Source organism: Orbicella faveolata, unplaced genomic scaffold, assembly GCF_042242905.1.
Source record: "Orbicella faveolata isolate gen_17 unplaced genomic scaffold, um_ofav_v1 contig_25, whole genome shotgun sequence".
Lineage (NCBI taxonomy): Eukaryota > Metazoa > Cnidaria > Anthozoa > Scleractinia > Merulinidae > Orbicella > Orbicella faveolata.
Window position 1 is genome coordinate 8,297,913 of NW_028301553.1, and position 27,813 is coordinate 8,325,725.

A 27,813-nucleotide genomic window follows, 5' to 3' on the forward strand; every position below is an offset into this window, starting at 1 on the left:
CATGGGTCTTGCCGAGCCCGAGTGGGCAATTGCTCACTCGAGATTACCCGCTATGTCCCGCAGGACAGTGGCGTTATTTATGATATACAACTTATCTGTAAGTACGACTACGTCTCTCATAAACATGCACAAAAACGGACTTGACAAAAATCCAGTTATCTTGACCTCACGCTTGGTCAATAACCCATAGATCCGTCATGGTGGATTTAAAATTGTAGCTAATTGTGTTTGTTTTTCCTTTTTCTAGCTGATCAGTAAAGGCCCCAAGGTAGCAGGTCACACTGCAACTCTCGTGGGTAACGAGATGTATATTATTGGGGGATATGATCGCATATTGGGCTTCAGTGAAAGATCTTACAAGTATAATATTGACACTAAGGAGTGGACAAACTTGACCACCAGTGGACCTTCTCCCAAAGGTTTGTACCTTACAGAGATGTTGTTTTTAACAAACGGTTAATCCCACAGTTTTCTCTGCCACAGGAAAATTAAGTAAACTACTCTTAAATGTTTTCGACAAGTTGTAGTAGATCCTTTTATGCTATTCAGTTGTATTGCCTCTTGTAAATGATTTCATGAAACCTTGGTTTTAGCAACTGTTGTAATACTATCATTGGCCACAATCTTGAAGAAAACAGTGTGCGTTGTCTTCCAACATTTTTATAACGTTGCAAACACGGTTCGAACTGCCGTATTTCTTTGAAAGTTTTATCGTTGACTATGGACAGAAAACCTGTAAGCTGAAGATACCTGTTAAGTTGTTATACTGGTCGCATTTGAGAGATTTCTGTGGGTCAATATTTAAATACAAAAAAGGCCAAGATTAGCTTTACTGCTTGCATCTTGATTTTTACACACTTCGCTTTCCTCCCGCGCTTTGAAACATCTTATTGAAATTTTGAAGTTACTCGTAGTCTTAAGGATGACTTTCTAAGAGCTAGGTTTCTGTCTGAAGGAGGTACTCACTGTGCTGACTTAAGAGATCAAGAGCTGGGAGAAAGCTTACTTATCACTTGTTTCTGTATCACAGGTATCTATGGCCATACAGCCGTGTATTACCCCGCTAAAGGGATTGTCTTGGTGTTTGGAGGATACAGATTTAGGGTTCACACCGTGAGCGCATCGAATGAATTGTACTCTCTAGACCTGGCTACCGGCAAGTGGAATATTTTACAGGCTTTGCCCTCCAATGAGGTGAGCCCCGCAAAATCCTGATCTACCTACCTTCAGCTTTTAACAGCAAGGAGAAGAAGAATTACTTGTTGTGCTTGTCAATGTCTTTTTTTAGCACTATTAGCTACTATTTTTTCCTAAAAAATGCGCGATGAGCCAAAATCTTTGCATCAGGGCTTTGGTAAAAGACGTGGAAAGAAATAAATGATAATGTTAATAATAGCTCAACTGACCGCTTGAAGTAGCCTCCTACACAGAAGTTCTTTAAGGTCGTCACGCAATCTTTCCTCTCCCGCGAATGTTGTCGAGGAGTGCGTGACGAATCATAGCAACGTCTGGCACAGCCAGAGGGAAGGACCTTGGGGGTGGGGGGTAGGGGCTCAAAGTCTACCCTTTTTTTTAAATCCTTCTCTTGCCCTTTTCCTGCAGCCACAACCAAAATATTTCCACTCAGCAGCCATCTTGGACGATTTGATGGTCGTGTTTGGAGGAAGGAGTGATACAAATGATCAGCTTTTCTCAGATCAGTTCTTGGTGTATAACGTTAAATGCAACCACTGGCAAATTTTATCAGGTATGATTGTCTTGGCTTTCCACATAACCCTTTATTCTGCACACACGCGAGCAGCCGGGGTGCGGCGAAAATTACCCTTGCATAGAGGATATTGTCGCAAAAAGAATCATTGAGATCGTCATAGACTTGCTACAAGTCAACTTCTTTAAAGCGCGTATGGTACATGTAAGCGAGGAAGTTGCAGTAAGTCGATCGTTCCCCGTCTTGCTGGGGAAAACAGCAAAACGGACACAAAGAAAGTGTAAGATCCTCATTACTTTTATTGTTTACAGAAACCGAAGAGTGCAACAGGCACGTTAACCTGTGTCACGCAATCATATCAGGGCTAACGTTTTGCCTTTTTTTCTGATCTGTAGATAACCGCTTACTGGGTAATAAACCGGGAGGACGTTTATCTACCGCAGCAGTGGAAATCTCCAGAAAAATTTACCTTTTTGGTGGATTTGACGGTCAAACACGAGCAACCGTATTCAGATTGACCTTCCCCGCTGATCTATGTCGAAGTATTAACTCCAAGGAGGACTGTACGGCTGTCAGAACTTGCAGCTGGTGTGATGTGTACAATGTCACGCAAGGTGGAAATGAGACCTTAGCCACTAATAAGAGTGCTTGTTTCTCCGTGACTTCACCAGTGCCTGCCATCTGTTACGCGGAACCAAATGTCACGCAGGTAAAGCTAAGTAAACTTAACTATTGTTATGTGCCCCGCTGACGCACTGGAACAGTTTCATGATGGTAGCCCTTTCTTCGTAAATATTCATCTCGGAAATATAATGATAAATATTGGACTGACTCAATCGTTCTAGCAAACAAGCTCTCAGTCAGTTTGTCAGTCAATCACTCAGCCAGTCAGTCAGTCAGTCAGTAGGTCTGTCAGTCAGTCAGTCAGTCAGTCAATCAGTCAGTCAGTCAATTAATCACTTGTTCATTATTTCGTTATCAATTCTAGGTTGTTTTCTACAATGGTAAAGACTGCTCTGAGCCGTCTGATCGCGCATGCAGTACTTTCTCCTCGTGTAGCGCATGCCTGGCCTCCTTCCCTTATACAAGCCTCAAACCAAACTGTGTCTGGTGTGTTGGTTGCAAAGCGGGGGGGAAATGTATTAAATCATCCGAAAACTGCAGTGTGGGACATCCGTGTGGTGAAACTAGACAAATCCGGTTTCTAAACTTAGACAACTGTCTTGCTAACAACTGCGAAGCTACAACTTGCTCGGCTTGCCTTGGTCTCGTTAGTAAATGTTTATGGACTCCACAGCTCAAGTGGAACGTTGACGCGTTCGTGTTCGTTTCCAAAACTCCTTACGATTACAAATGGAACTGTTGGGGAAATCTAATGGACCAGGACAGCTTAAATTTGACAGTCATGATCAAGACGTCAGACACTTGTCCTCAGCTATGCGCAGCACACAGGACTTGTTCCACTTGCCTCTCTTCACATGGTGAGTCTGATCTTGTGCCACACTTTTCTGGCACTTTTCGTCACGATTCGCTTTTACAGAGAAGTTCTCTAGACTTGTCAAACAATCTTTCCTCGGATACAAAAGCGGGCAGAACCACCATTGCAAGCTCGTCCCTTTCCAACACCGAGAATTCGAATACGGCCTATTGAATAATTGTTTGATCAGATCTGATCTGTAGTGTTTGAGCTATAGCATCTACTTCTTTCCGGGCCTGAAAACATCAAACAATTTCGCGGACGTAACACCAAATGCGTTCGATTCAGAACAAGGATTTCATAAAGCACATTTGATTAGAAATGCAGTAGCAGATGAAAATTTTGGTGAAGGGAGGAGGTCTCAAATATGTTTTCTGATGACTTACCTTTTGAGAAAGATGTAATTTCAGTTGTTGCAAACGAGCGTACAAGCTTCAGTTAGGTCTTCAACTAGATTCATATTTCACAAGTGTCCTGTAGTCTGCTAGCATCAGCTATGTCGAAAATGTCCTGTGTGGAATCTCATTGCTTCAAGTCTAGTCATGGACACTGAGGTAACTGCATGGTTTGCTGTCATTGTTTTCCTCAGGTGCTGATGCAGGCTGGAAAGAATGCGCGTGGAGTGAAACTCTTGGCCAGTGTTTTTCTCCTTCCTTTATACCACTGGTGTGTCTGGGAGGAAGATGCGGTCGGATTATTCGAGGATCGTCATCGAATTGTTTGGACAGCTGTGTTGTTAATGATCGATGCTCAAGCTGTATGAGTAACTACAACTGTGGCTGGTGTGGCAAGCAGGGGATTACTGGCGAGGGACAGTGTTTTGAGGGAGGAGTACATGGTAAGTCATTAAATTATCTTAGATGATTGGCGGAGGTTTAGCAGCGGTCTTGTACTGGAGGGAGGAGCGGTGGTCTAACAGGGATAGCGCAGGACTCTGGCTTGGGCAGCGTGGGTTCGAGCGCCAGCACGTTGTGTCGTGTTCTGGGACAAAACACTTTACTCTCAGTGTCTCTCTTCACCCAGGTGTATCAAAAGGTACTGACGAATGTAATGGTAGGGGGTGGGGGGTAACCTTGTGATGTACTTGCTATCATGCCATTCAGGGAGAAGTAGAAACACTCCTAGTCACTTCATGCTACAGAAGCTGGTAGTTGTTTGCCAGCAGATTCGCCAAGACTTTAAAAGTGAACGTGTAAAAGAAAAAATTGTAGAGATGGGAAGACTGCAGACCGTAATACCCTTTTCCTTTTTCTCAGTCTCGTTTAACCGCAATCTTAGATTCTGTAATACGTTAAATTTTGCGTAGTCTTATAATTACCATTTTTTATAAATGAGTTCTCTGTGCTGATATTCACCGACAGAGCTCACGTGAATGTTTCCTTCTGCTTACTGCGTTGTTCTCCTCTCAAAGGTCCTTTGCTCGAGACTTGTGAAGGGAGGAACGCTACTAATCACGTGTCTCGCGTGTGGGCCTCCACTCTGTGCCCCTTGGAGAACGAGTGCCTAAATGGACGGCACAATTGTGACATGACTACCCAGGTTTGTGAGGACCGGCCAGAATCATTCGAGTGTGTTTGTAAACCAGGTTACAACGACACAGGACATCCAGGGTAAGTCTGAATCACAGTGTACCCAGAGCAGTGGGTTTTTTTTCTTTTTGTTATTCAAAATTGCCAATATTGTCACATTTCTTGCATATTTCAGAACTACAATTAATTTAGACAAGCTTAAACTCAAGTCATTGTACTGTCAGTTCATCGGCCGCATTACTATACTTCGTCCAGCTCTGGTCCTCTCACTGTCACGCAACGTCGGGGGAGAGGGTGACGTTGTGTGTCAGACAGAGGACCGGATTGTAAGGGCTATGTTATAAGACATACAAGCTGCTGCAGTTTCAACTAATTCAGTTCTGGTTTCTTTTCAGAACCTGTGTTTCGGTCTGTTCGAAAGGTTGCCTCCAGGGACGCTGTGTCCTTCCTGAAGTCTGTGAGTGTTACTTCGGTTGGACGTCTCCTAACTGCTCTGTGAAATGTCAGTGCAACGAACATGGGCAGTGTGCCAACGAGACTCTCCTGGATGTGTGTCACGACTGTCGCAACCACACAGTGGTAGGTGTTTCTCACGTACTTGTTTTTGCTGTTAGTTGCGTCACGTATGCGTCACGCTAAGTGTAACCCAGTAACGGCCCATGAGGGGATACGTGTTTTCGTAACCACACTGTGGTAGGTCGTTGTCACGCGCTGGTTTTCGCGTTTATCTGGCTCGTCACGCAACGCTTCACCCCACAGGAGGTCTTGTGTAACAGCTGCCGAAGACATTATCACGCGCTGCTTTGCACTCTCAATTCGCAGTGTTGCCGGACGCGTGGTGCATTTCGGAAGGGTGTTGCGTGACTCATCCGTTCCGCAACGCTTCCCGTCACGAAAAGCACTGTGGTGACCCAAATAACGAGCCAAAGATATTAGTTTTTTAGATTTTATGTTACCGGCGACCTTTCGCTCGATAAATAGACTCCAAATTCATCCAAAATGATCCAAAGGACAATCAACAATTACATAGCTGGCAGAATTACAGATTCTTTAATCTCCTCAGTAGGATAGAACCGTAAAACTAGAAAGCAAATACATGACGAAATTCCATGAGAAACTGAACCGTTCGCGAGTACATGTGCAAGCCAAAATACAAGAAAATCTTACGACAATACAATAAATCAGAGCGAAAACGAGTTACAAATACCTTTGTCCAGCGACGAAGGGCAATGAACTGGTCTTAAATCTTAAAGGATCCAAGGAAAAAATGATCTATTTTGTCACAAACGAGCAAGATAACTTCGATTGCCTTACATCTGGCGTTAGCAAGCACACGTGTTTTTGCCGAGCGCGCGCTAAGAACCTTGGGAATTTACCCAAGCGTCTTTTCGGCTTAACGTTAGTTACATTTTAATTGTCCTGACTGTGGAAATCCATAATCCCAACGGTCATTGTTTGATTTATTCAGGGTCAGAGCTGTGAGCTCTGTGAAGCTTTGTATGTTGGAGATGCAAGAAACAACGGTAGCTGCGAGTCGTGTTATGACGTGTGTAGTCACAAAGCTAATGTGTGTATGAACTCGACCCAGCTGGAGTATGGCCGCAATCAGAACTTCTCTTTTGAACCTTCTGAGGTAAATGAATTTTACTGCAGCATATGTAGCGAGATCTTTGTCGAGATTATTCCGTCCTATAGCATGCATACCCAGAGATCAACCAGCTGGCGACCAGTTGAAAGACGCTGTTTGGGAGAAAATTGACTGAACAAAACGTTAATAGAAAACACTAGGTCTATGCTCTCTTTCTTTCTCTTTTGCTCTCTTATAGTATATAGATCCTGTAAAAGACCCGGCAAAATGTCATAATTTTTATAAATTTACTCGAAAAATGCAACGTGAAAATGCGTTCTTGTGACGGCCAAACCGAAACCGTAACGTTGTGATCGAAACTAACCAATAAAAAAGTTACAGAATTATCCAAGGTATGCAGAAACTTTGTTTTCTTGTAAGTGTGCTGTAAGCAAATTTCTTTCGACGCTTCAACGTTATAGGTCCGTTTGAGAAAAGGCTCCTCACCTTTCGTTGTTTTAACATTTTTCATTGGTTGATTTCTTTCCTTATGATCCGCTACAAGTTGTCCGTTGTGGCACTGTAGAATGACCTCTGAATGACAATCGAATTGCACCCTTTAACCGCCTTTTGTTCCTACCTAACCTAATGACACCACTGACACCACTGACAAGACACTGTAAAGGTGCTAGAAATAGTTTGACTGTAACCAAACTTCCTCTAATACAGGTCAAGCTCTGGCTGCAGCATGGCCCATACAAGATTGAGCGTGAAGGGGAGTGTTTGTGTAAAAACAACAGCAAAGGGCCCAAGTGTGGCTCCTGTGTTTCAGGCTTTTTCAACCTTGCCGACTCCTGCACTAGGTTTGTGATATGCTTCAAAGGGAGTCACTCTCTCTAACACTTAATTTGTTTTAAATTTTAGCTTAGTTCCTTTAGCCCTGGTGGGGGATAGGACCAGAAATGAGTTGCCTCCACTTGTCCCTGTTCTTGGCCACAGCTACAGCTGCGGTCCATGATATCAATCCCGTCTCAGCGCGTTCTCTTTCCACTGTTAACCTCCATGTTTGCCTTGGCCGTCCTCGTTTCCTTTCCAAGTTCTTTAACCAAAGGTTTATGTCGCCAGTCTCTGACCAAACAGTGGTTCACCTGTGCCACGTGAAGAAAATAATGTCCTCTGGTGCATTGAAGCGCAGAGACCTCAGACGGTGGTTTTTTACCGACTATGTCAGAACAGACTTAATATCTCAGAGTCACTTAGCTTGTAGTTGGAAACCTTTGCAGCATACTACGGTGGAATCCCTATTTTCTTGAACCCTCGATTTTTTTAACCTCCCGATAACTCGATCCAAAACCCGTTTTCCTCCCGTCAGAGTCTCCTCAGTCTATCACTGTAATTTTACCCCCGATTTCTCAAACGTTTACTACCAAATTTCTCAAACCGTGTTATTGGGATTCCGCTTCATTAGGTAGGACTAATGACAAAACCACGTACTTGTGAAGGTCCGAACAACACTAAATACCCATGAAAACAATTGTTAGTTACCAATACTAGTATTTATCTTTTACTTTCACCAATCCTTTGATTTTATTGCTTCATTTTCTTTTTTGCTTTAGATGTTTGTGTAACGGACACGCAGATTCATGTAAAGAGGAGGGGATTTGTCAATGTCTTAACAACACCATGGAAGATTGCCCAATTAAATCAGACTGCTACAGAAATCAGGTACAACTAAAATATCTTTATGTGTAGGTAGCTCCTATCGGCTATGGGTGTTATGTGGTACAAATTTCCTTAAGAGTTAATTGCATTTATTGAAGCTAATAGAATAACTATTGATATTACACAGTGCATTAAATGTAAAGAAAATTTTATGGGAAAGCCAGCCGACAATCGACAATGCTACAGAAAGATCAGCGTCGTGCAAGAGTTCGTAATCGGCAGTCATACCGCGGATACTGAAGATAAACAAGTCAGCCCTCTGCCACATGGCCGCGCCATCTTCTATGCTATCTACCCAAGATTTACCAATGTCGACATCCGCATGACGATTGATCTGTTCGCGGGCGCAGTGGATGTGTACGTGGCCAATGAAAACGACCAGTTCACTGTGATATTTAACAAAACCACTGCTCAACATCAAGTCAATGTTAAATCTTTAGCTAGTGCCTCAAGGTGAGTGTTAATAGTTTCAGCTAAACCATAGTTAATAGAGGGAAACGGTTATAAAGCCCGCCCAGCAGCTATTCAAGACAACGAAGACATCAGGTGACGATTAATCTGCATGAACCTCAAGACAGATTTAGGTTAGGTTCGTCTGTGATCGAGTCTGAAGGTCCGTTAGGCCGGCGCACATCTCCTATTACTGTGCATACCAGGGGTATTTCTACTCCCCCCCCCCCTCCCACCCTTAGGAGGGGAAACTATCGCAGGATTAACCTCACCATTTAATTGTCTAGTACCCATTTATATACGCTGGAGTGGAGAGAAGCACTACACTGTCACTGCATGAAATTCAGCTGGCTTGAATTCGTGCGTCATGAAGCAGGGACAAAATGAACTCAATTTCTATGCCGCACAATGTGCACTGCTCTTGCAAACTGTCCCTGCAAGATGCGTCCTATGCGTATAAACGAAGGGGCTTGTTGTCGTTTCATGTTCCCTCAACATGTCCCCTAGTGTGTGCCGATCTCTAAGCAACTATTGACAGCTGTGTCTTTTACGTCTTCCACCCTTAGAAGAAAACGGCGAGACGCAGAAGACGACAGCAACAACAGCGACAATATGGTGGACGAAGTGACAGCATCAAAAGTCAAACTCAACACTTTCGTCTCGTACAATGAATATCACAGGGCGCTTATTGTTCGAGATGTTCGGAAACGACTTATTCTAACATTTCCTTACGGAGAGCACCAACTCCGAGACACAAGATTCTACTTAGTGTTTATTGGTCGGGACACGTCTGGGAGTAGAGGCTTGGTGTATTTCAGACAGGACCTGTCTCAAATCGATCTGTTTGTGTTCTTCTCTGTCTTCTTCTCCGCGTTCTTCCTCGTGGTGTCGCTGAGTGTGTTCGGCTGGAAAATCAAACAGTATCACACCCGCAGAAGAGTCATTGAAGTTCGAGAACATCAACTGGAAACCATGAGGAGTAGGCCATTTGCCACGTACTCGTTCCTTTGTCAGATGAAAAGGCCTCAGCCGAGCTGCTGGCGCGTTAAGCGTGACACCGCGGCTGTCCTCTTGCGTGACTCCTCGTTGGCTAAAGACCACCATCTTCGACTTAGGGACGTAGGACAGCGACCTGTCATAGCCCCTGTGAGTCAAGAGCCTACTGCAGACGGACGCGCGTGCGTCACCACGGTAGTCTTTCAACTTCCGGGGAACGAGTGTTCAGATTTTCAGCTTTTGCTGGGCTCTGCATTAACTGTCGTCAATCATCAACGCCCGCTTGGTGGTGGTGATCATCACGCGCAGCATGGACGTAAATTTGTCCCAAGACGGACGGTCACGTTTACCAGTTAATAAGGAATATACAAACTTGTAAATAGTTCAACACAGCTGCCTCATCCGCAGTCTTTATTTGGTGCGTCGCACAACACTTCGATATAAAGCGTTGCGTGACGACCTAAATGCAACGGCTGTGTGAGAAACTTCTGTCACGCACTTTCCGAAGTACTTTCAATTCACGTACGTTAAGACTTGGCCTCGGAGCCTTTGCTAGACTAGTCAAAACTGTTTTAAATTTCGATAGATTTCCGGTTCAAGAGAGCCAAATAGTCAAATAGCAGCAAATATAGAAATTAGAGATAGTGTTTTAAAACGTTTTTTTACGTCCATTTTATATCGTTTGTCGGAACGAAAACCAAGTGGCTCCGGCGTTAAAAATAATTCTTTTTACCGAAATGAGTTTTCAAGTTTGCAAGACGGAAGGAGATAACCTCGCAATATTTTCGAGTTTGTTTCTTTGTCACCTCGGTAAACCTAGCTATAAATGTGGTGAAATCATAATGAATAGTACATTGGTGGAAAACGCCATTTTGAAAATTGTAATTTTCTAATTTCTAATTTTCCTAACGTCATATGTTCCCAGAGGTTCTCGTTCATTGTTAAAACAGCTAAAAGTTTTGCAGGCCAACCTCCATGTCAACCAGCAAAAAATGTACGTACCCTTGTACATTGTACAAAAAATGTACATACCCTTGACTGTTTACCTGTGGGACTAAATTTATACTTAACTTTTCGACTTAACTCTCGTCCGACATAGTGAGGACCATCCCCCTAATTTGTAAGAAGTAATATTTTTTTAATTAAACAATAATGAAGGAGGATTGGTAATAGATTTGTAGGTAAAGTGTATCCTGTCACGCGGTCAAAGTTAGCAAATTGCAGTAATTTGTAAACTGCGTGAAGTAGTCGCTCAGTTTCATGTTCACAACTTCCTTCGTTCCCAGGTTCTCTCGTCTTCTTGTTCCAGGCGGGGTGAGAGAATGGAAGAACCTGGGAAAACGGCAGTTTCCTAGGGTGCCCCGTCTTCTTGTTCTAGGGGGCGAGAGGAAGGCGGAACCTGTGAACAAGGTTCTTTCACTCTGTAAGTCACCTCGTAAACAGTTATATAAAGCTTACGCGACATTGGCGAAAGGTAGAACCTCGCAATCAACTCTGCAGTAAGGAAGTGTAATATATTTGGCATTGTGAATGAAAGTGAAACGATGTGAACTTCGATCACAGCAATGGTGCATTAGCAATGCTCGTAATACATTTCGGCATTGTGGCGGCGCGCTTTTACGCCGTTGCTGAACAATCTTGCTCGGCACGACAATACAAGTTCGTGAACAGTTTTTGAGATCGATTTCAATCGATTTAATTGCAGCGGTCTGAGGAGATGATGTAGATGAGTAAATCGAAAAAGCCGAATGTTCCTGAAAGGAATTATCCATTTTTGCACACTTACGTGACCTGTCAAAAGTATTTTCTACATTTCTTCTACCTTTCGTGGTATCACCGATGGTGTCAGTGTTATCATGACAGACGGCGCAGAGGAGTAGAATTTAGCTTGCTTTCCAAAAGAAACCTGTGTTTCAAGGAAACTTGGAGGTAAACGTGGTGTTCGTGTCCTCGGTTCTTCGCGTCTGACTCTTCTTGTACTCGGTTCATGGTGTCTACACTTCGTGTGCTCAGTTCCTCGTGTCTCTGACTCTTTGTGTGCTCGGTTCATCGTGTGCCTGCTCTTCGTGTAATCGATTCATCGCGTCTCTCTATGTTCCGCTTTGTTTCCCCTGGAGTCGCAAAATATAAAGGTCAACCCGCGATATGTGAAATATTGCTTAACTCCCAGTTTTGAATGAAATACCACGTGTGCCTCTAACTTGCGATTTTCTCCCTCCTCCTGCTGTTAAAAAAGAACGCCTGATCGCAAATTAGTGCTGCTCGGCCTCTCTACGCGAACAGAATCCGCTTCACAGGATTTTTTATTTGCAGATCTTCCTGGATCTCTCAAGTGGGTAGTGATCTTAAAAAAACGTAAGTGGGATTACCTTGGGAATAAGACTAATATGGGAGATTAACTCTCTTAACCTTACTCAGGCGCTCTTGGGCTGTAGGCTCGTCACGTAATCTTCCTCCCCTTCGTGAGGGATTAAGATTGCGTGACGAGCCCAAGAGCCTCTGTGCAGGAGGCTATCTTTTGGCACGTGGTGTGGTTGAGAAAGGATACAGCTTTATTAGATGGGTCTGCCTTGACCACTGCGCTCTTCATTGCTTACTTTCGAAAATCTTCGTATAGCCGTACCCTCCCCCCGACGAAAAACGGGAACGTCCCGTTTTTCCTCTGGGGATGGGTACAGCTACACATAGGCTGCGGAAATCTGTGTTCAAACTGAAAAGTATTGTTGTTTTCTTTATTTGTTTGTTTTCGATTTTGACACCAATCAAAATTCATTATTTGGGGAAAGAGACATCTGGAGGAGACATCACTGTTTAAAAATGAAATCCAGAAAAGTTGGCATGACACAAATTATTGTCACGTGCTAAGTAGAGTCGGTACCCAATGAAACAAACATGCTGTTATTAATTTCGCTGTCAACACCTCCAATCTAGTAACTTCTAGTCTTCGCATCACATTTCTGGATAGGCAATGAATTTTGAGGTCATGTCTATTTACGCCTAACATGACCCTGAAATGACCATTGAGCAGCATTCCATCTAATTAGATTCTCGACTGTCATGCCACAAAGAGTGAACTGGATCGTTCAATTGTTTTGAAAACGGTTCTCGCCACAGAAGACGCCACACCGCTTTTACACAGCTGAAATGGAAAATCGAAAACGTTCGGTCACGGTAGCCATCGACTTCGGTACCACGTATTCTGGGTTTGGTTTCGCTGAAGCAAACGTTTTGGGCGAGTCTGGGATCCAGGTTTTTCGTGGCTGGGGACGCGGACAAGGTTTTAGCTTCTACAAAACCCCAACGTGCGTTCTCCTCTCGCCCGATGGAAATTTTAATAAGTTCGGTCACGCGGCTGTCGAGGCTTATGCCAAGCATCTCGCCAAAGGCGACAACAAGGATTTCATTTATTTCGAGAGATTTAAGCTAGTGCTCTACAACACAAAGGTAAGTACTTTGTTTATGCTTTTTTCTTCTAAATTGCAGTCCCCTTTTGTTCCAGTTTTCGCTCGAGTTTTCTAAATCCCACCTTTTCCTGCTTTAGTGCTAGAAAATTCTTGCTCTTGAAATAGTTTTTTTTGTGCGGATAATTTGCTTTCGCGTGAAAATAGGCCAATGATTCACTACAAAAGATTTTCAGTCGAAGGGACGCGCGCCCAGATTTTATTGCAAGATTGTGTGAACTTAAGACTGAATAAAAGGGCATGCTGATGTTTTGTCTTGGTGATTGTCTCTGATAATCAAAATAATACTTACCGAAAGAAAAGCACTTAGAATGAGACATTGAGATTAATTTTCTACCCGCTGATTCTCTGGGAAAGCGCGCCATATTTCCGACTGTTGTTTTCAGAGGTTTTCGGAAACGTGAAACAAGGGGAGAAAAAAAGACAACATGACTTTTTACACGCCCGTTTCCACACTCTCTCCTGAGCAGATTTCCCGTCTAGTCACATCAGATTACTTACACCGGAAAGTGATCGTTGTCGTGAAGGTTCACGAAAAAAAAAAAAATAAAGCTTGTCCCGTTATTAATAGACTTGGTGCTGTAAATAGGCCTTACCTCTTTTTATGCACCAAGCACAAGATTCCTTCCTCTGTTTGTTGGACCGGGTTAATAGCAAAGATATCAGTGTCGTCACCTATTGTTATTAATATGCTAACCAGAGAACTATTGGCTGGTAAAACAAAGAATTCTTTTGTTTAACGTTTTGAACATTTAAATAACAAAAACAATGTTTGTAAACAAATTTCTCCCCTATTGCATGTCACTCCCAAGACCTCATGTGGTTTATTACGCTCTTAATTGTTGTTACCGCGTGTATTAAATTCTTTTGTGAGTATTTTAAAAATAAGCCCTATTGACCTCGTTTTTAAGTTCATTATTCAAAACAATTTTTACTCTCAAACGAGGTTAGAAGGCCTATTTAAAACAAAAAAAATTAAACAAAAGAATTTTAAATTGACAGCCATCCAGCAAGCGTTCCCGTTCGCGTTTTTTCCGCATTCTGGCCCAGTGCAAACTAGAACGAGAGCAAAAAAAACTCGCTTTCCCACCCCCTGTTCGCCCATTTTCTTTTTTTTTTTTTTCCTCCAATTTGCGGGAGTCCTGCAGATGCCTTCAAAGCTTTTCGTACCTGGGGCCCGTTTCTCGAAAGTCCCGGAAACTTTGCGGGCCCGCAAAGCCATTTTTAGTCAATCTGCATGTACAAACAGAGAGGTCTATACGCCTGAAACTTCTTGTGTGAAGAGAACCTCTGTTCATATTAAGAGTATGTGAATGAAACAGCTCTGTAATCATAAGGTTTGAGATTTTGCAACGGTTTTCCGGGTGCGAAAACATTTCGGGACCTTCGAGAAACGGGCCCCCTGGAACTCTAAAACGGCTTGCTATGCAGGCCAGTAATACAATTTCTCTCGGGATTTTTTCCAGTTACTCTAGTAATAAAACTAACAAAACTAAATCCAAAATTCGCCTTAGCAGTGTCAGGTAGCAAATTAAATCACCTTGCGAGTGAAGTAAGAATAAGACTTGCGACGATAATTTCACATCTTTGTTCGACAAAAAGCAATGATCGCATTTTATCGTAATTTTGGGAGACTTGAAGTGTTTGTAGCCCCTCGCAGAGTATAGGGAACTAGGCAAACTAAAAAAAGGTTGTTAACCATTTTTCGGGAGGGACCGATTGGGAGGACCTTTAAATAATAACACTATGTACTGAAAAACACTGAATTCTATATTTTTAGGACCTTTCCAAGGACACTAGTATGATGGCGTCAAACGGCGCCGTAGTGAAGGCACTGGACTTGTTCTCGGTTTGTTTAGCGTATCTTGGTGATAAGGCAATGGAGTGCATAAATGCCAGTGGTCAGCGGGCAAAGACCTACGAGTCACGTGATGTGCAGTGGGTGGTGACAGTTCCCGCCATTTGGGAGCCGACCGCCAAAGAATTTATGAGAGAGGCAGCCTACAAGGTGAGAAAAAAAGCCTTTGTTTAAATTTACTTACTTTTTATTTTAATCTCTTATACGGTTCACCTCAGACATAACACAAGTCAAGCTTATCCTGCTTTTAACAGGTGCTCCCAGATAAATAGACTGGCGTGATAACAGCTTATTTGGAGTCACGTAAGTCAGTCACGTGAATGTCTTTCTTCCCACAGGCAGGACTGGCGTCACCTGATGACCCGGATCAACTGCTAATCGCTCTTGAACCCGAGGCAGCTTCGTTTTACTGCAGAACGTTACAAATGAAGGATTTTCTAGGGGAGACTGGCGACGAATCAGTGAACGAAGGCCTTGCTTCGTACGTCGTCATTGACAACGGAGGTTAGAGCTTCTCTTAGTTCGGTAACTAAAATATGAGATTATTTGTGCTTTGATAGTGCGTGAAAGTGTTTCGTCTTCGACTAACTATAGATTCAATCAACCGTATTTTATTCCCTGCACGGCCATGAGTGCGAATTGGAAAAGCATGAACACTGTAGAGCGTTTCCACTCACAATGACGAGAAGCCATGAAAACAAAATAAAGTGTTTTCATAAGAAAATAGTTGAACTCCCACAGGATTGTTTTGGGACACCAATATGGCTGCCCTGGCTTCATATGAAAACAATAAAAATAATCATTTGTGGAATGTTATTGTGTCATGACGGAAAACCGATCAGATGTGAGGTGAACAAACTGCAAACCTTAATGGTAATTAAGTATACGGTAAATTGGTGTTGACAAATTACAAGCCTCTTCCGGGCGTTCAGTGAGTATAAGCTGGGGCGCAGCGCGCGAAGAACGCGTACGAAAAAATGGCGAGAAGCGCGGCGCATCAAGCCTTAGCTTTCTTTCCGTTTTTCGCTCCAACGTTTTTCGCGCTGCGCTCAGACTAACTGAACGTCTGGAAGAACGGCGCAAGCACCAAATGTTTCAGGTAAAACACAATTTTCTTTGACGTTTCAGGGGGCACCTTGGACATAACAGTACACGAGATTCAGGAGGACGGTACAATCCGCGAAATTCACTGTCCAGCGGGTGGCCAACTGGGTGGCATGCACGTGGACAGGGAATTCCAACGCATGCTCATGGCGGTGTTCGGCGAGGACTTCATCAACAAGTTCAGACGGGATTTCCCCAACGACTGGCAGAAAATCATGAACGACTTTGAAATTCAGAAACGAGCTGAGGAGGGCGTCGATAACGACGAAGTCAGCATCGTCTTGCCGTTTAACTTCGTGAATGCCTATTCGCGCATCATAGGAAGCGACGACGATATTAACGAACGGCTGAAGACTAACTACAAAAATAACCAAGTAAACGTCAGTGATGGCTACTTGAACCTCAGTCTCGAGGTCATCAGCGGCTTTTTCGAACCAGTCGTTCAAAAAACTGTAGACGTCATCAGGTCTCTCTTTGAGCAAATGGAGCACGCGAATGTAAACACGATGTTTCTGGTCGGCGGCTTCTCGCAGGCGCTGCCCCTGAGGAAAGCTATAACCCAGGCCTTCCCGGACAAGAGAGTTCTTACCCCGCGCGATGCAGAGCTCGCCATCATCAAAGGCGCGGTAATGTTCGCGCAAGCACCGGACCTGCTAACAACGCGAGTCATGGCCAAAACATACGGAATCGACATCAATGAAGCTTTCGACTCCAACAAACATCCCGAAGAGAAGAAGACCGACATTTGCGGGGTCAGCTACTGTGAAGATGTGTTTGATGTTCTTGTGAAGGAAGACGAGCAGGTGCAAGTTGGAGAAAAGAGATCATTTTTCTTCTCGCCCGTTCATCCCGAGCAGACAACAGCTTCGCTGCGTTTCTTCAGCACGCACAACAAGAACGTGCAGTTCGTCACAGATCCTGGTGTCATGGCTGAAAATGTGGCCTTCCAGATCGTCAGCCCTGATGTCTCCAAAGGGTTACGCCGGAACATAGAACTGAACGTTTACTTCGGCGGAACTGAGATTAAAGTTACAGCTACTGACGTCACTTCCGGTAGTTCTGCCAAGGCCGCGCTGAGATTGGTGACGAAGAACTTAACATGACGTCACAGAACAACAAAAGGAAACGTTCCATTACGTTTAATCAAACAGTAGCGTTTTTTTAGAACTTGCAGTCTTCGTTATATTTTTAATTATAAATTATAAAATACTGACAAGTAACCCTTGCGACCTTCTGTACGAAAATGACAAAAATATATCAGGTTCGGTCCCTTCACGGAGATGATAAAAAAACAAGTTTCATAGACTGATCCCGATTTTCGTCAAAACCTTTCATGTTAGCTACTACAGCTAGGAAACCCCGTGAAGCATTATACGTTTTTGGAACTAACTCACACTATTTAAGGAGAATTTGTGTCATTTAAAGGTTAAAGTTGGAAACGCCAATTAAAATTTAAAAACGTTGGAAGAGAGAATTGAAGTTGTAGGTTGCAGGTTGCAGGTTGCAGGTTGCCATATCAAGGAAGATGGACGAGCAAGATTAAAACTGGGTAACAGAAGTTGAAACAGTGTGAGCCAGATGTAACGAAAACTCTCAACCTCGTTGCCCGAGTCTCTCTTCTTTCCCAACCCACCCACCCTCCCCCCCCCCCCGACCTCACCTGGAGCGAGAGGGAGAGACCCTGGAAAAGAGCTCTTAAAACTGCTTGATAAAGAGGCCCCTAGGATAACGAACACATCCCCAGTCCCTTGACACTTCGTTACATTAGTGTTTCAATGTATGAATGAAGTATCACTGTCTAATCAAAATTTCCCTGTCATTCGAAGTTTGAAGCCTATACACAAGGATCTCCTCGATTATCGTGAGCTTAGCCCCTTAAAGGAGCTCTGTCACGGTTTGCACATTTTGAAAAGTTTAGCCTGAATTTTTCAAATTCGTCGTTTGTAATCCGTGTCAATCTTCGCCATCCTTAGCCATCCTTGTTCCTTTATGGTTTATTATTATCTCTTTGATGTTTTTCTATCTTAGTAAACTATTATTTTCAGGTTTCCTTCCATTTAAAGGAGATTTTGTTCGTAGCCAAAAACAGAAGGCAAAACACCGTGACTGGGCCCCTTTAAGAACATGTTATTAAAGACGCCAGTTATGGTCAGTTAATCCAATCCCAGAATGCACAGTGTCATTTTAAACCTGACACTCAAACGCGTATAAATTTAGGATTGAAAAATATTTCGCGTGATTTTCGTTCGTCCAGCGTTCGACAAGCATTGTTCATGATCAGCATAGGCTGATCTCTGCCAAAGAGTTAAAAAAATGCCCAAATAGGTTCCCATGGTGATGTTTCCCTTCTTTGTGACTTTCCCTCACATCGCTGGCGCATTTGCTGAAGTGAACTGGTAACCAGTAGTAGCTGAAGATCTGAAGTCGGTCACGTGCCCACGGTAGAGTCGGAGCTAGAGGCCTGGGTCTTACTTGTGACTGGTCGTCTTGTGAAAACTTTGTTCGTTAACCAGATAACAATGGAGAATAGCTTCACTGGGACTTGACTACAAAAAAGAGAAGGCGACAGGTAACTCTTCTAAATAGATAGAGGTTCGTTAGTCAAACTGTTTAGTTCGTAGTTCTATAGCTCTGCGAGCAGCGTTATATAGACTTAACTTGGCAAAACAACTTGAAATGACAAAATATTCAAAAAATGCGCAAGATCACGCCCGTTTACGGAACTCCATACACGCGACATTCAAACAAATTTTTCCTTGATCCCAAATTTGGTTTGTAATCGTACTAATTCACATTTCCGCACGGTAATTTGTGTAGGTTTATAGCAGAGCTTCTGCAGAAATGCAAGAGTTTCACAAAAGTTTAATCTTCCACGCGCAAAACTAAAATGCAAATAAGATGGTACAGAAGGTAGGAGCCAACATGACAACATGTTTCCATCTCCTACACTCTTGCGAACGTGATCCCAGGTGATGGCATTGGTGTGTTTCCATATAATCGCGGGTTTTTTGACACAAGGATTTATTAGGCCTAGTTCACACTAGCGACGTAACGACATAGTAAGCTTAACATCGACATGAAAGCATAAGGAAAAGATCAGGGTGTTTCCTAATGTCGTTATGCTCATGCTGTTATGGTACTATTATGTCATTATGTCAGGATGTTCACACTGCAAACATAACAACATAACGTCCTTCTTTTGTCGCCATGTTTTTTTTGTTATGTCCTCATGTCCCCAGTGTGAACTAGGCCTAACATACTTTCAGCACACTAGCAAATAATACGAGAGACTGTGTTTCATCGGGATTTTCAAACACCGAAAAGAGCGTTGAAAAAACGACGCGCCGCGGAGTATTTTTGACGAAATTCGAGGTTTTTGGATAGCCGATGAAACACTGTCTCGGGTGTTTGATATATCTTCTCAATCGAAACAAAATCTAAGGAGAAAACGGATAAGTAAAATCGTCAAAATTTGAGCTAATTAAGACCGGATATCCAAAGCTCCTTCTCACGGCTGCGATTTTCTTTATTTTGATGCATTATTACTGAGTTTGAGAAGCTCGAGTAGTAGTCAAGCTAAGTAGACACTGAACAACACGCGGCCGAGCTGAGTATCGCTGAGCGAGAAGTGTACATTTCGCAGTCATCAAGATCTATTCAGTGTGTCTGTCACTATAAAAACTTGCCCTGGTTGAATATGCTACAAATGCTCTAAGTTACAAATAGAAATACGAAAAGTTGACCGTAATGGTAAACCACAGGGAGCACACGATCTCGTTGAGTAGGAAGAGAGTTATAAAGGAATGAAAAGAATATACAATTTACCTTTGTCTACTGTTGTCATTAGAACCTCACTAAACAGAAGGTTTAATGAGCAAAACAATAGCTGTGCACGTGCGTTATAAATCTTTGTACATTTCTTTGCCGTCCTCTGTAAAACAAGGTGAAAAGACCAAGTTGTGCGTAGTCTGATGAACGCGAACGACGACCGCTAGTTTTTCGTATTTCCATTTGGAATTGAACGCTGTCATTGCATATTTAGCCTAAGCGCGTTTTTAGAGCCATTGACGAACTGAACAGATCTAGGCAATCGCGAATTTTGCAGGTAAAATATAAATTTATTTTTGACTAGGCGTTGTCCTCGGCGTCGCCGTCGTTGTCGCTTAAGCTCCCTATTTGTTACGCGACAACCGCTACCTACAAGTCCTGCGTATTAAACACTGTAGCGCTAAACTCGTACCTAGGCATTTTCGCGCTCTGCAAAATTTTTTGGGTTTTAATACATATAACATTGACCTTGTCAATGTTATATGTAGACCAAAAATATTTTTGCAGAGCGCGAAAATGCCTAGGTACGAGTTTAGCGCTACAGTGTTTAATACACAGGACTTGTAGGTAGCGGTTGTCGGGTAAGAAATGACAACAGTAGACAAAGGTAAATTGTATATTCTTTTCATTCCTTTATAACTCTCTTCCCACCCAACAAGATCGTGTGCTCCCTGTGGGTAAACACTTGCACATTGCTCATTTCACGTTGCTGATGTGCAAAGGACGGCTACGAAATGTACACACATGCACCACAATACACGTTAACATCCATTGTTCTGCTCATTAAACCTTTTGTTTGGCGAGGTTCTCGTTGCCGTTGCCGTCGTGTTTTGCGAAATGTCCCTAAAGCTCCGTGTACACTTCGCCGGACAAATTTTAAAACGGACCTTTTTAACTCTGAAAACGCATCAAATGTTTTCTGTCCACAATACGCTGGAGAAATTTAGAAACGCAACTATCATCGATCATTTTAGCCTGCGAGCAGGCTCACATTTGGGTCACACGCGCGAGCGGCGAACAGCAAAGCGATCCGATACTCCACGCACCATGAGCTAATGTAAATATCTGATGCACTTTAAAACTTACAATGATGACTTACTTTGTCTCTACAACTTTTGCTTGATTTCCACTGATGATGAAAAGAGGAAAAAGTATAGCAAAAACACAGCCGCTACGATTGAAGAGAAAAAAACAGAAACTATATTAAAAACTCGAAGAGAAACTCGCATGCAGATTTCTTAAATAAAGCATTTCTCTAGGCTTCTGGCCCGAAATCCAACCCAATTGCTTACAAAAAAAACGCTAGTTTTACATATACGAAGATGGTTAACTTTGACTTCCACCGCATAGTAATGACAATAGCTTTAGTTTTCCTTTGACGAAGCATCAACTCGTTTTTAATACAAGAAGAAAAGAGTTTAGCATGCCGGCTAATCCGGGCGAAGGGGCTCTCATTTCAGACAATTATATTAGGTGCAAGAAACCAAGTTAACCAATCGAGAAATAGTGGCTTATTGTATGTTTTCCTGCCCTTTCCACTGGTTAGATATTTTCCACGTTTTCCATTGGTTATTCTTTTTCCACCCTTTCCACTGGCTACATGTTTTCCAGCGATTTTCACTTATCATTGCGCGTATATGTTATCCCGTGCTTTGAACTCGTCACATTGTTCCCCCGCTTTTCCTCCGGTTAAAGAAGTTTTAAAGATATTCATGGGTATAATACGAGAAGTAAAGACAACATTTGTAAGCCTCCATCCCGTCGCTCCTGGGGACAAAAGCGTTTTATTTACAATGCCGTCAATGAATGGAACACTTTACCCGATGAAGTTAGGAACAGTATCAGTATTTTTAATTTTAAAAGTCGAATTAGGTGTATTTCTTAATTTTTAATTATCATTTTTTTTTTTTACTGTTTTCTATATTTCTATTAGTACAATGGTTAAATGTTATTATTATTTTTAATCTACTATTTCTTTAGCTTTTACAATTTTATTTTTGCAGGGCCCCACTGAAAACCACATGTATGTGAAGTGGGCTTCCTGTTGAAAGATCTTTATTATTATTATTATATGTTACGTTTTTCTGCGTTTGCCATTTCTTGCTAGCCACAAAATATTTTGATGCTTAATTTCCCCCCCCCCCCCCCCCCACCCCCGCGACTCTGCCTTTCCCATCGCTTAGTGGGATTACTTTGGACCGCTGCTTCAAATGATCCTTCACGGTATTTTCACACTGACCTGATTACAAAAGAAGGTGCTAATGAGGTGAAAATAGCAAGAGGAAGTCCAAAACCCACAAAGTATGGCCAGTTAGATTCCACGTACATGAGGCGCTTGGGTGCGATCCATCCTAGAAATACGAAAGAAAGACCCTTTTCATAAATGGCTGCCAATAATAAAATCCCTTCTTAAGTATTAAAATTAACCTTACTGACCTCGTTTTTGGTTGACAATTCAAAAGAAGTTTTACCCTCAAAGGAGCAGCCATTTATAAAAAGGATCTATTTGACCTGGTTAGAGTTTATTTTAGTAATGCCTCACTTCAAGGACCCGTTAACAATAACACAACAGAGTAAAGCTTACCCATATTCACCCATTTGTACTCAAAAGTGTAAAGTGAATACAGAAGACACATATGTCCTAGACTGATAAGAGGTCCCAGGATAGGAAGAAAGCTCACAACCATGGCCTGAAAAACAAAACAGGAAAATTTGCAAGCAGGTACCTAACCAACCATAGTTTGCTAAATCATATTTTATTGCTGTACTCAGTTATTGGTTCACAGAATTAGTCTCATGGGTCAAGGAATACTCCGACCAATCAAAACAAAGTCTCCCCAGCCAATCAGATGCAAAAGCCTTTTGAATTTGAGGCCTTTTCTGCCCTTGCCAACCATCAATACATCAGGAATATGAAGCTTTGCCCTCCTTTGATCGGCCATATGAATCGGCCAAATGACAATTAATATGAACAGCAATATTCAAGGCTCTGTTTGGTTTAATGGCGAGAGAGGTGCAGTGGCCTCATGGTTAGTGCACTTGTCCCCAGATCGAGCGGTCTGGGTGCGAGCCCTAGCCGGGGATACTGTGTTGTGTTCTAGGGCAAGACACTTAACTCTCACGGTGCCTCTGTCCACCCAGGAGTATAAACAAAAAGCGAATTGTTGGGGAAACCTAACAAATTGTGGGGGAGTGACCGGCAATGGACTAGCATTCCGTCCAAGGGAAGTAGAAATACTCCTAGCCACTTCATGCTACAGAAGCCAGGATAAGCTCTGGCAGCTATGAGCCTGTCAGCTCCAAGGCTTCACTTTTGGTTTAAAAGCAGTTTCAAAAATTGAAGATGTGCGTAGCAAAAGTTGCCGGCAAGCAGAAACTTAAATTCTTGATACCTTTTTTGCAAACACAAACTGGAGTAAATTTCACAGTCAAAATGCCAAAGGCCTCAAACTTTACATCTTGCCACAGTAAATTGTCTAAAGTTTTTTAAATGAAAGAAAATCCAGACCACAACACTTAACGGACACCAAGGTTGCAAATGTAGAAACAGTCATATAGATCAAGAGAATCTTTTTTTACCTGAACAAGAAAGAACATCTGAAGTAAGAAGCTAAAGAAAAAGTCTGCTACTGTTTTGCTAACATGTGATGACAAACTGAGAAAGGAATGAAAAAAGAAACTATGATTATAATAATATTGTAAACCAATTACAGCTTAATTATAATCATCAGTTTTCAAAGAGTTTTTTCAGTCAATCAATCAATCAACTTTATTTGGCACCGTTTTTCCTTACATAAATCACTTGACCTTACAATTGCCTATCTAGTGGCAGGATGATCATAACAAGTTCATAGAAGCTTTTCAGAGGAGGTCACCCAAGCAGTAAACCCAATTTTGACACTTTATAGTCAATGAAACTGTTATCTGGTACCATGGGTCCAGAATCCATCTTGAGAGATATTTAATTTTATTAGTGTCAGAATACACAGATATTTACCTTTCTCTTCCAAAGGAAGCTAAGAATCCAAGAGGTCTTCCTCTTGTAGTACGATAAGCAGAATCAGCAATTTCCTAAAAAATAAGAAACAACATATTAGATGACTATTTTCCAAATGCCGTTTAACAACATGTTTACGTTTTTTCCATTTTATTTATTTTTTTCACTCTAAATTTTATTATGTTATTTATAGTGATTCACTACTAAGGCAACAATTTTAAAACAATCCATTTTCAGCTGCAGTCATTGAGAAACCTCTGAGTCTCACATCAGGCTCACTTGCACTTACCAGTAATATAAGTACTCTTACTCCTCAGAGGGGTACTTTATAAATCTTTGGGTAGAGTTGTGCTGATGGGACACTGAAGCCTTCACCCTATACTAGACCATAATAAGTTTGATTTTGCACCCCTATTCTAGACTAGGCACCAATAACTCCTACTGTATCACAGACTAGCTATATTTTCAATATGGAGAAACTTTACCACTATTGTAGTCGAATATATGTTAATTAAACCAATATCTTACAAATTCACTTCCGAGTTTCAATTTCTATTAAGACTCCGGGTAAAGAACCCTGTTCTAGGCTAAACAATTTATCCACTAGCCACTTTCCCGGTAAATTATAGCCCATTCTAGAGCAAAACTGTCTGATTTCTATACCCTATCCCAGACTAAACTGCCTGAAAACCATAACCATCACAGAAAAAAAGAAATACCCATCACAGCACCACATACCTACATAGCTTATGTATTGGAGTAACCCCGGGTCATACTCTTAAAGAAACAGAGCCTTACATGGGTGTAGAAAGAGACTGTGATAGTAGAGTGTTGTGCGCAAGAACAGTTATGTACTGACCACTAGCTGCCTGGGAGATCCCTCAAACCAGAGTCTGTACCCAAACTGGCCTTCACTCCTCACATGATCAAACTGGTTAAAGAGCCTGTCAAGTCCTACTTATAGCCTATACTTCTCACTCAAACATGTGACATACAGATTTCACATGACATTTACCTGATACCATAATGAGTTGAGTGGTTTGCTCAGCCAGTAAAGAGGCAACACCCAAAAAGCACTGAACAAATATGATAAGAAAGGTCCCATCCATCTCCATAACCAAAGACTCTGCTGAGGATTGCCTCTACTAAGCACATCTAGGAATAAAATAGCACATTGTGAAATAAAAATTGTCACAAGACATTTTGTCAAGCACTGACTTACCCCTACAATAACGCTTTGCAATAAATCCAAAACTGCATTATGTCTGCAATAATCCAGGATAAGGTTTTTGAAAACCTTGCTGAAAATGAGTATCAACAATGCCCATTTGGTAATAATGATACTGTGTAATGCAAATGATAACCTCATACTATTGCCTTGTTCAAACAAGTAGTAATTGACTGGAGACTGACTTGTACAATTAATGGTCACCTGAATACTTCAAATAATTAATTGGAAGTAAACGTGTACACAGAGACTAAAATACTTGCCAAAATAGCATTTACCAAGTTTCCAAACTACAAACTATCAATAATTTATTGGCTACACTGCAATTGTCTCTAATAAATATACTAGTTGAAGAAAGAATATTTTGTAGTGTTTATCAGAATAAGGTGCATCTGTGGCTATAAAGGCACTCATAACATAAACTCCCTCAATTGTTAGGACCTTTTATTTGAGAGGGAGACTTGAAAAAAAAAAGAGGGCACTAAAACGAATCATTGCAGTATTCCATATTTTTTCCCACTATTACATGCTCTTAATTACATACAATCAACAATCTTGTGTTACCAAATGCATTGTCTATGGAGTTGGCGTCAAAACAACCCTACATAAAGCAATGACTTAGAAAATAGAAGGAAAAATAAAGGTATACTTACTGAATATAAAATAAGTGAGGTTCTGAAGTCCAGGAATGATATAATTCTCAAAAAGGAAAATACTCATCTAAGGAAAAACAGTTAGAGACAATAAGCACAGGTGACAGGTCCTAGATGTTGGATTAACCACTAGATTCTCAGAGCTGTCATTCATAGGAATGTATGCCAAGATGTAAGAAGAATCTTGGTACTGCAAACAGGTTTAAAAGGATAAAATACTTATTGAGAGAGTATGAGGTTGGCAAGGTTAGTTAACTGCAATGTACCCATTCAATCCATGTTGGTATGTGTTTCATAATCTTCTGTCAGTGAACCAGTTGCTGGTGTTATTGTGTCATGGATTTTCACTAGGTCGTCTCTTAGATGCTCATCTCCCTCTTGAAAACAGGCATTCCCCAAATGCCAATTCCCATTCCAAGTGCAATGTGAGGATTGTAATTTTTGTTAACCAAGAGACTGTAAAGTATTATCCTAGTTAATCAAGGTGATTTTAAGATCAAGAAAGGCCAATGCAAAAAACATATTTACCATGTCAGTAGAACAAGAAGAGAGAAATTATGCTTGGTTAACAGACAAGCACTCTGCAGGGACCTCAGCAGTTCAAGAGTTAAGCTATCTTATTCTCACTCCATTTCACTCCCCCCCCCCCCCCCCCACCTCCCCATACTCTGCCCCACTCTGTCATCTTTTCTCTTCCAGCTCAACAAGAGGCAGCATTTTGCAACATTGGTGAAAGGGGAGGGTGGTGGGGGGGGGGGGGGGGGGAAGGGAAATGGGTGAACATGAGTAAATTTCACATGCCTAACAATGTTTGTCTGAAATTACAGGGTGGTGAGATAATATCATCTCATCTCTATTTCTTGGCATCAACAAGATGAAGTTTACATTCTATTATTAACAACCAGCATATTTGCATGATGTCGTCATGCTGCGGTCTGACTGTCTAATTGATAGTTTTAATACAAGAAATGGAAAGGAACACACATCAATGAATATATGTTTCAATCCAATAGTGTTACGGTTTATGTACAAGTTGTTGTATAAAACATACCCAAAATATCCCTCCATTTAGAAGACAGCATTGCAGCATTTTGCTGTAAATTTCTTTCACGCCTACAGAACTAAGCAAATTGAAAGTGCCCAAATAAAGTGTGAAACCACAAATGCCACAAGTTGAACAACATTGCTGTGCATTTATATAGGCACAAAAATATGACAAGAAATTAAATAACAAAGGATGTTACGATGGCCTGATGTAAAACGTAAAAAAATGTAACCTCTTGTAAGCATCGTTTTCTCAGTATAATAAATAAACGAATGCTGTGTATTCATGAGACGCAAGTAATGCAGACCTTGCTACCTCTTTGGCATACAAATATAGCAAATACTTATAGTTTAAAAATATCCTGCCTTTTCAGGAAATAAGCTTATAAGCTTCAGCATACCTTCAAAATGTTTGGGGATTCTGCAGTCGATTCTGCCCCTCCATCACTTCTTTTCAACAACAAAAACTCAACATAGAGCGAATGAGTTCCGTTCATTTTAAGCCTTATTTAGACGGCTGTTCGTAGTGCAAAGAACACCTTACCTGTCAGCTTTCTTCTCTGGCGCATTTAAACTTGTCCTAGCCCTGTGTCTTGTTCGTCGAAAGGACGACTGGCTGTCAGCTTTTAATTTATTCTCCGTGTGATTTTCACCCTGGATACTACTTATTCTAAGTAGTGCAGTCATGCCCAATAAAGAATCTTTCAATCCATGCCCAATACCAAGAATTATTGACCTTAATTCACTCATATTTCCAAACGATACTCGTAGAATTGCTTTGTTGTTATTTTTTTTTTCGTGAAACTTCTTCCCAGTTCTCCCTCGTTAGACTAGGTAACCTCGCATAAACGTAAGCCTACAAAGGACTTCCGGGACCCAGCCGGAAGTTCTCGAAAAAAAAATTTAACTCTTCTCATCTTTCACATTTTGTGACAGCTAGACCAACGCCGAAACGAAGGTTAATGTAAAAATCCCTCAATTTTCAAGGAACAGGAGTGCGTGCATAAGATGTTCAATGTGTTGCCATAGCAAAGCTAAAAAACAGTGACAAATACTTGGTGAACTGTTCCCATTATAATACATTTTTGATAAATTCAGAAAGTAACACTTTTCCTATTTAAACAACTATGGCGTCGGGAAGTTTTGAATAGACAGCGAGCGACAAGGTCCAGAAGTCTTTTCGATACCTGG

At 41.8% G+C, this 27,813-nt stretch overlaps 3 protein-coding genes across 4 annotated transcripts in view; 2 read left to right on the top strand and 1 right to left on the bottom strand.

The window, feature by feature from the left end:
• The window catches only part of LOC110050329 (multiple epidermal growth factor-like domains protein 8), a 35,987-nt gene extending 25,377 nt beyond the window's left edge, over positions 1-10,610 (top strand). Inside the window, exons 22-34 of the mRNA XM_089293267.1 lie at positions 248-419; positions 1,031-1,194; positions 1,603-1,747; positions 2,104-2,417; positions 2,697-3,189; positions 3,775-4,023; positions 4,597-4,795; positions 5,110-5,293; positions 6,183-6,347; positions 7,011-7,144; positions 7,898-8,006; positions 8,131-8,456; positions 9,020-10,610. Of these exons, the coding sequence (XP_089149393.1) occupies positions 248-419; positions 1,031-1,194; positions 1,603-1,747; positions 2,104-2,417; positions 2,697-3,189; positions 3,775-4,023; positions 4,597-4,795; positions 5,110-5,293; positions 6,183-6,347; positions 7,011-7,144; positions 7,898-8,006; positions 8,131-8,456; positions 9,020-9,806 (3,441 nt within the window). The 3' untranslated portion in view covers positions 9,807-10,610. The remainder of the gene's footprint in view (positions 1-247; positions 420-1,030; positions 1,195-1,602; positions 1,748-2,103; positions 2,418-2,696; positions 3,190-3,774; positions 4,024-4,596; positions 4,796-5,109; positions 5,294-6,182; positions 6,348-7,010; positions 7,145-7,897; positions 8,007-8,130; positions 8,457-9,019) is intronic.
• A 146-nt stretch (positions 10,611-10,756) lies between these two features.
• On the top strand, positions 10,757-17,346 carry LOC110050364 (heat shock 70 kDa protein 12A-like). The gene is made up of 4 exons (XM_020756283.2): positions 10,757-12,893; positions 14,691-14,918; positions 15,107-15,272; positions 15,897-17,346. The coding sequence occupies exons 1-4, from the start codon at positions 12,594-12,596 to the stop codon at positions 16,973-16,975; spliced, it is 1,773 nt and encodes a 590-aa protein (XP_020611942.1). The 5' UTR covers positions 10,757-12,593; the 3' UTR covers positions 16,976-17,346.
• Positions 17,347-17,907: 561 nt separating this feature from the next.
• LOC110050308 (etoposide-induced protein 2.4 homolog) lies at positions 17,908-27,746 on the bottom strand. Of its 2 annotated transcripts, XM_089293335.1 has the most exons (10): positions 27,167-27,531; positions 26,630-26,699; positions 25,579-25,645; positions 24,713-24,852; positions 23,698-23,771; positions 23,280-23,355; positions 22,285-22,390; positions 21,940-22,051; positions 20,800-20,871; positions 17,908-18,418 (listed from the first exon to the last, which is right to left on the bottom strand). In XM_089293335.1, the coding sequence occupies exons 1-10, from the start codon at positions 27,370-27,372 to the stop codon at positions 18,301-18,303; spliced, it is 1,041 nt and encodes a 346-aa protein (XP_089149461.1). In that variant the 5' UTR covers positions 27,373-27,531; the 3' UTR covers positions 17,908-18,300. The 2 variants fall into 2 exon arrangements, with proteins under 2 accessions (XP_089149461.1, XP_089149462.1); XM_089293336.1 differs by lacking the exon at positions 20,800-20,871 and having other exon boundaries at positions 27,167-27,746.
• Positions 27,747-27,813: the final 67 nt, after the last annotated feature.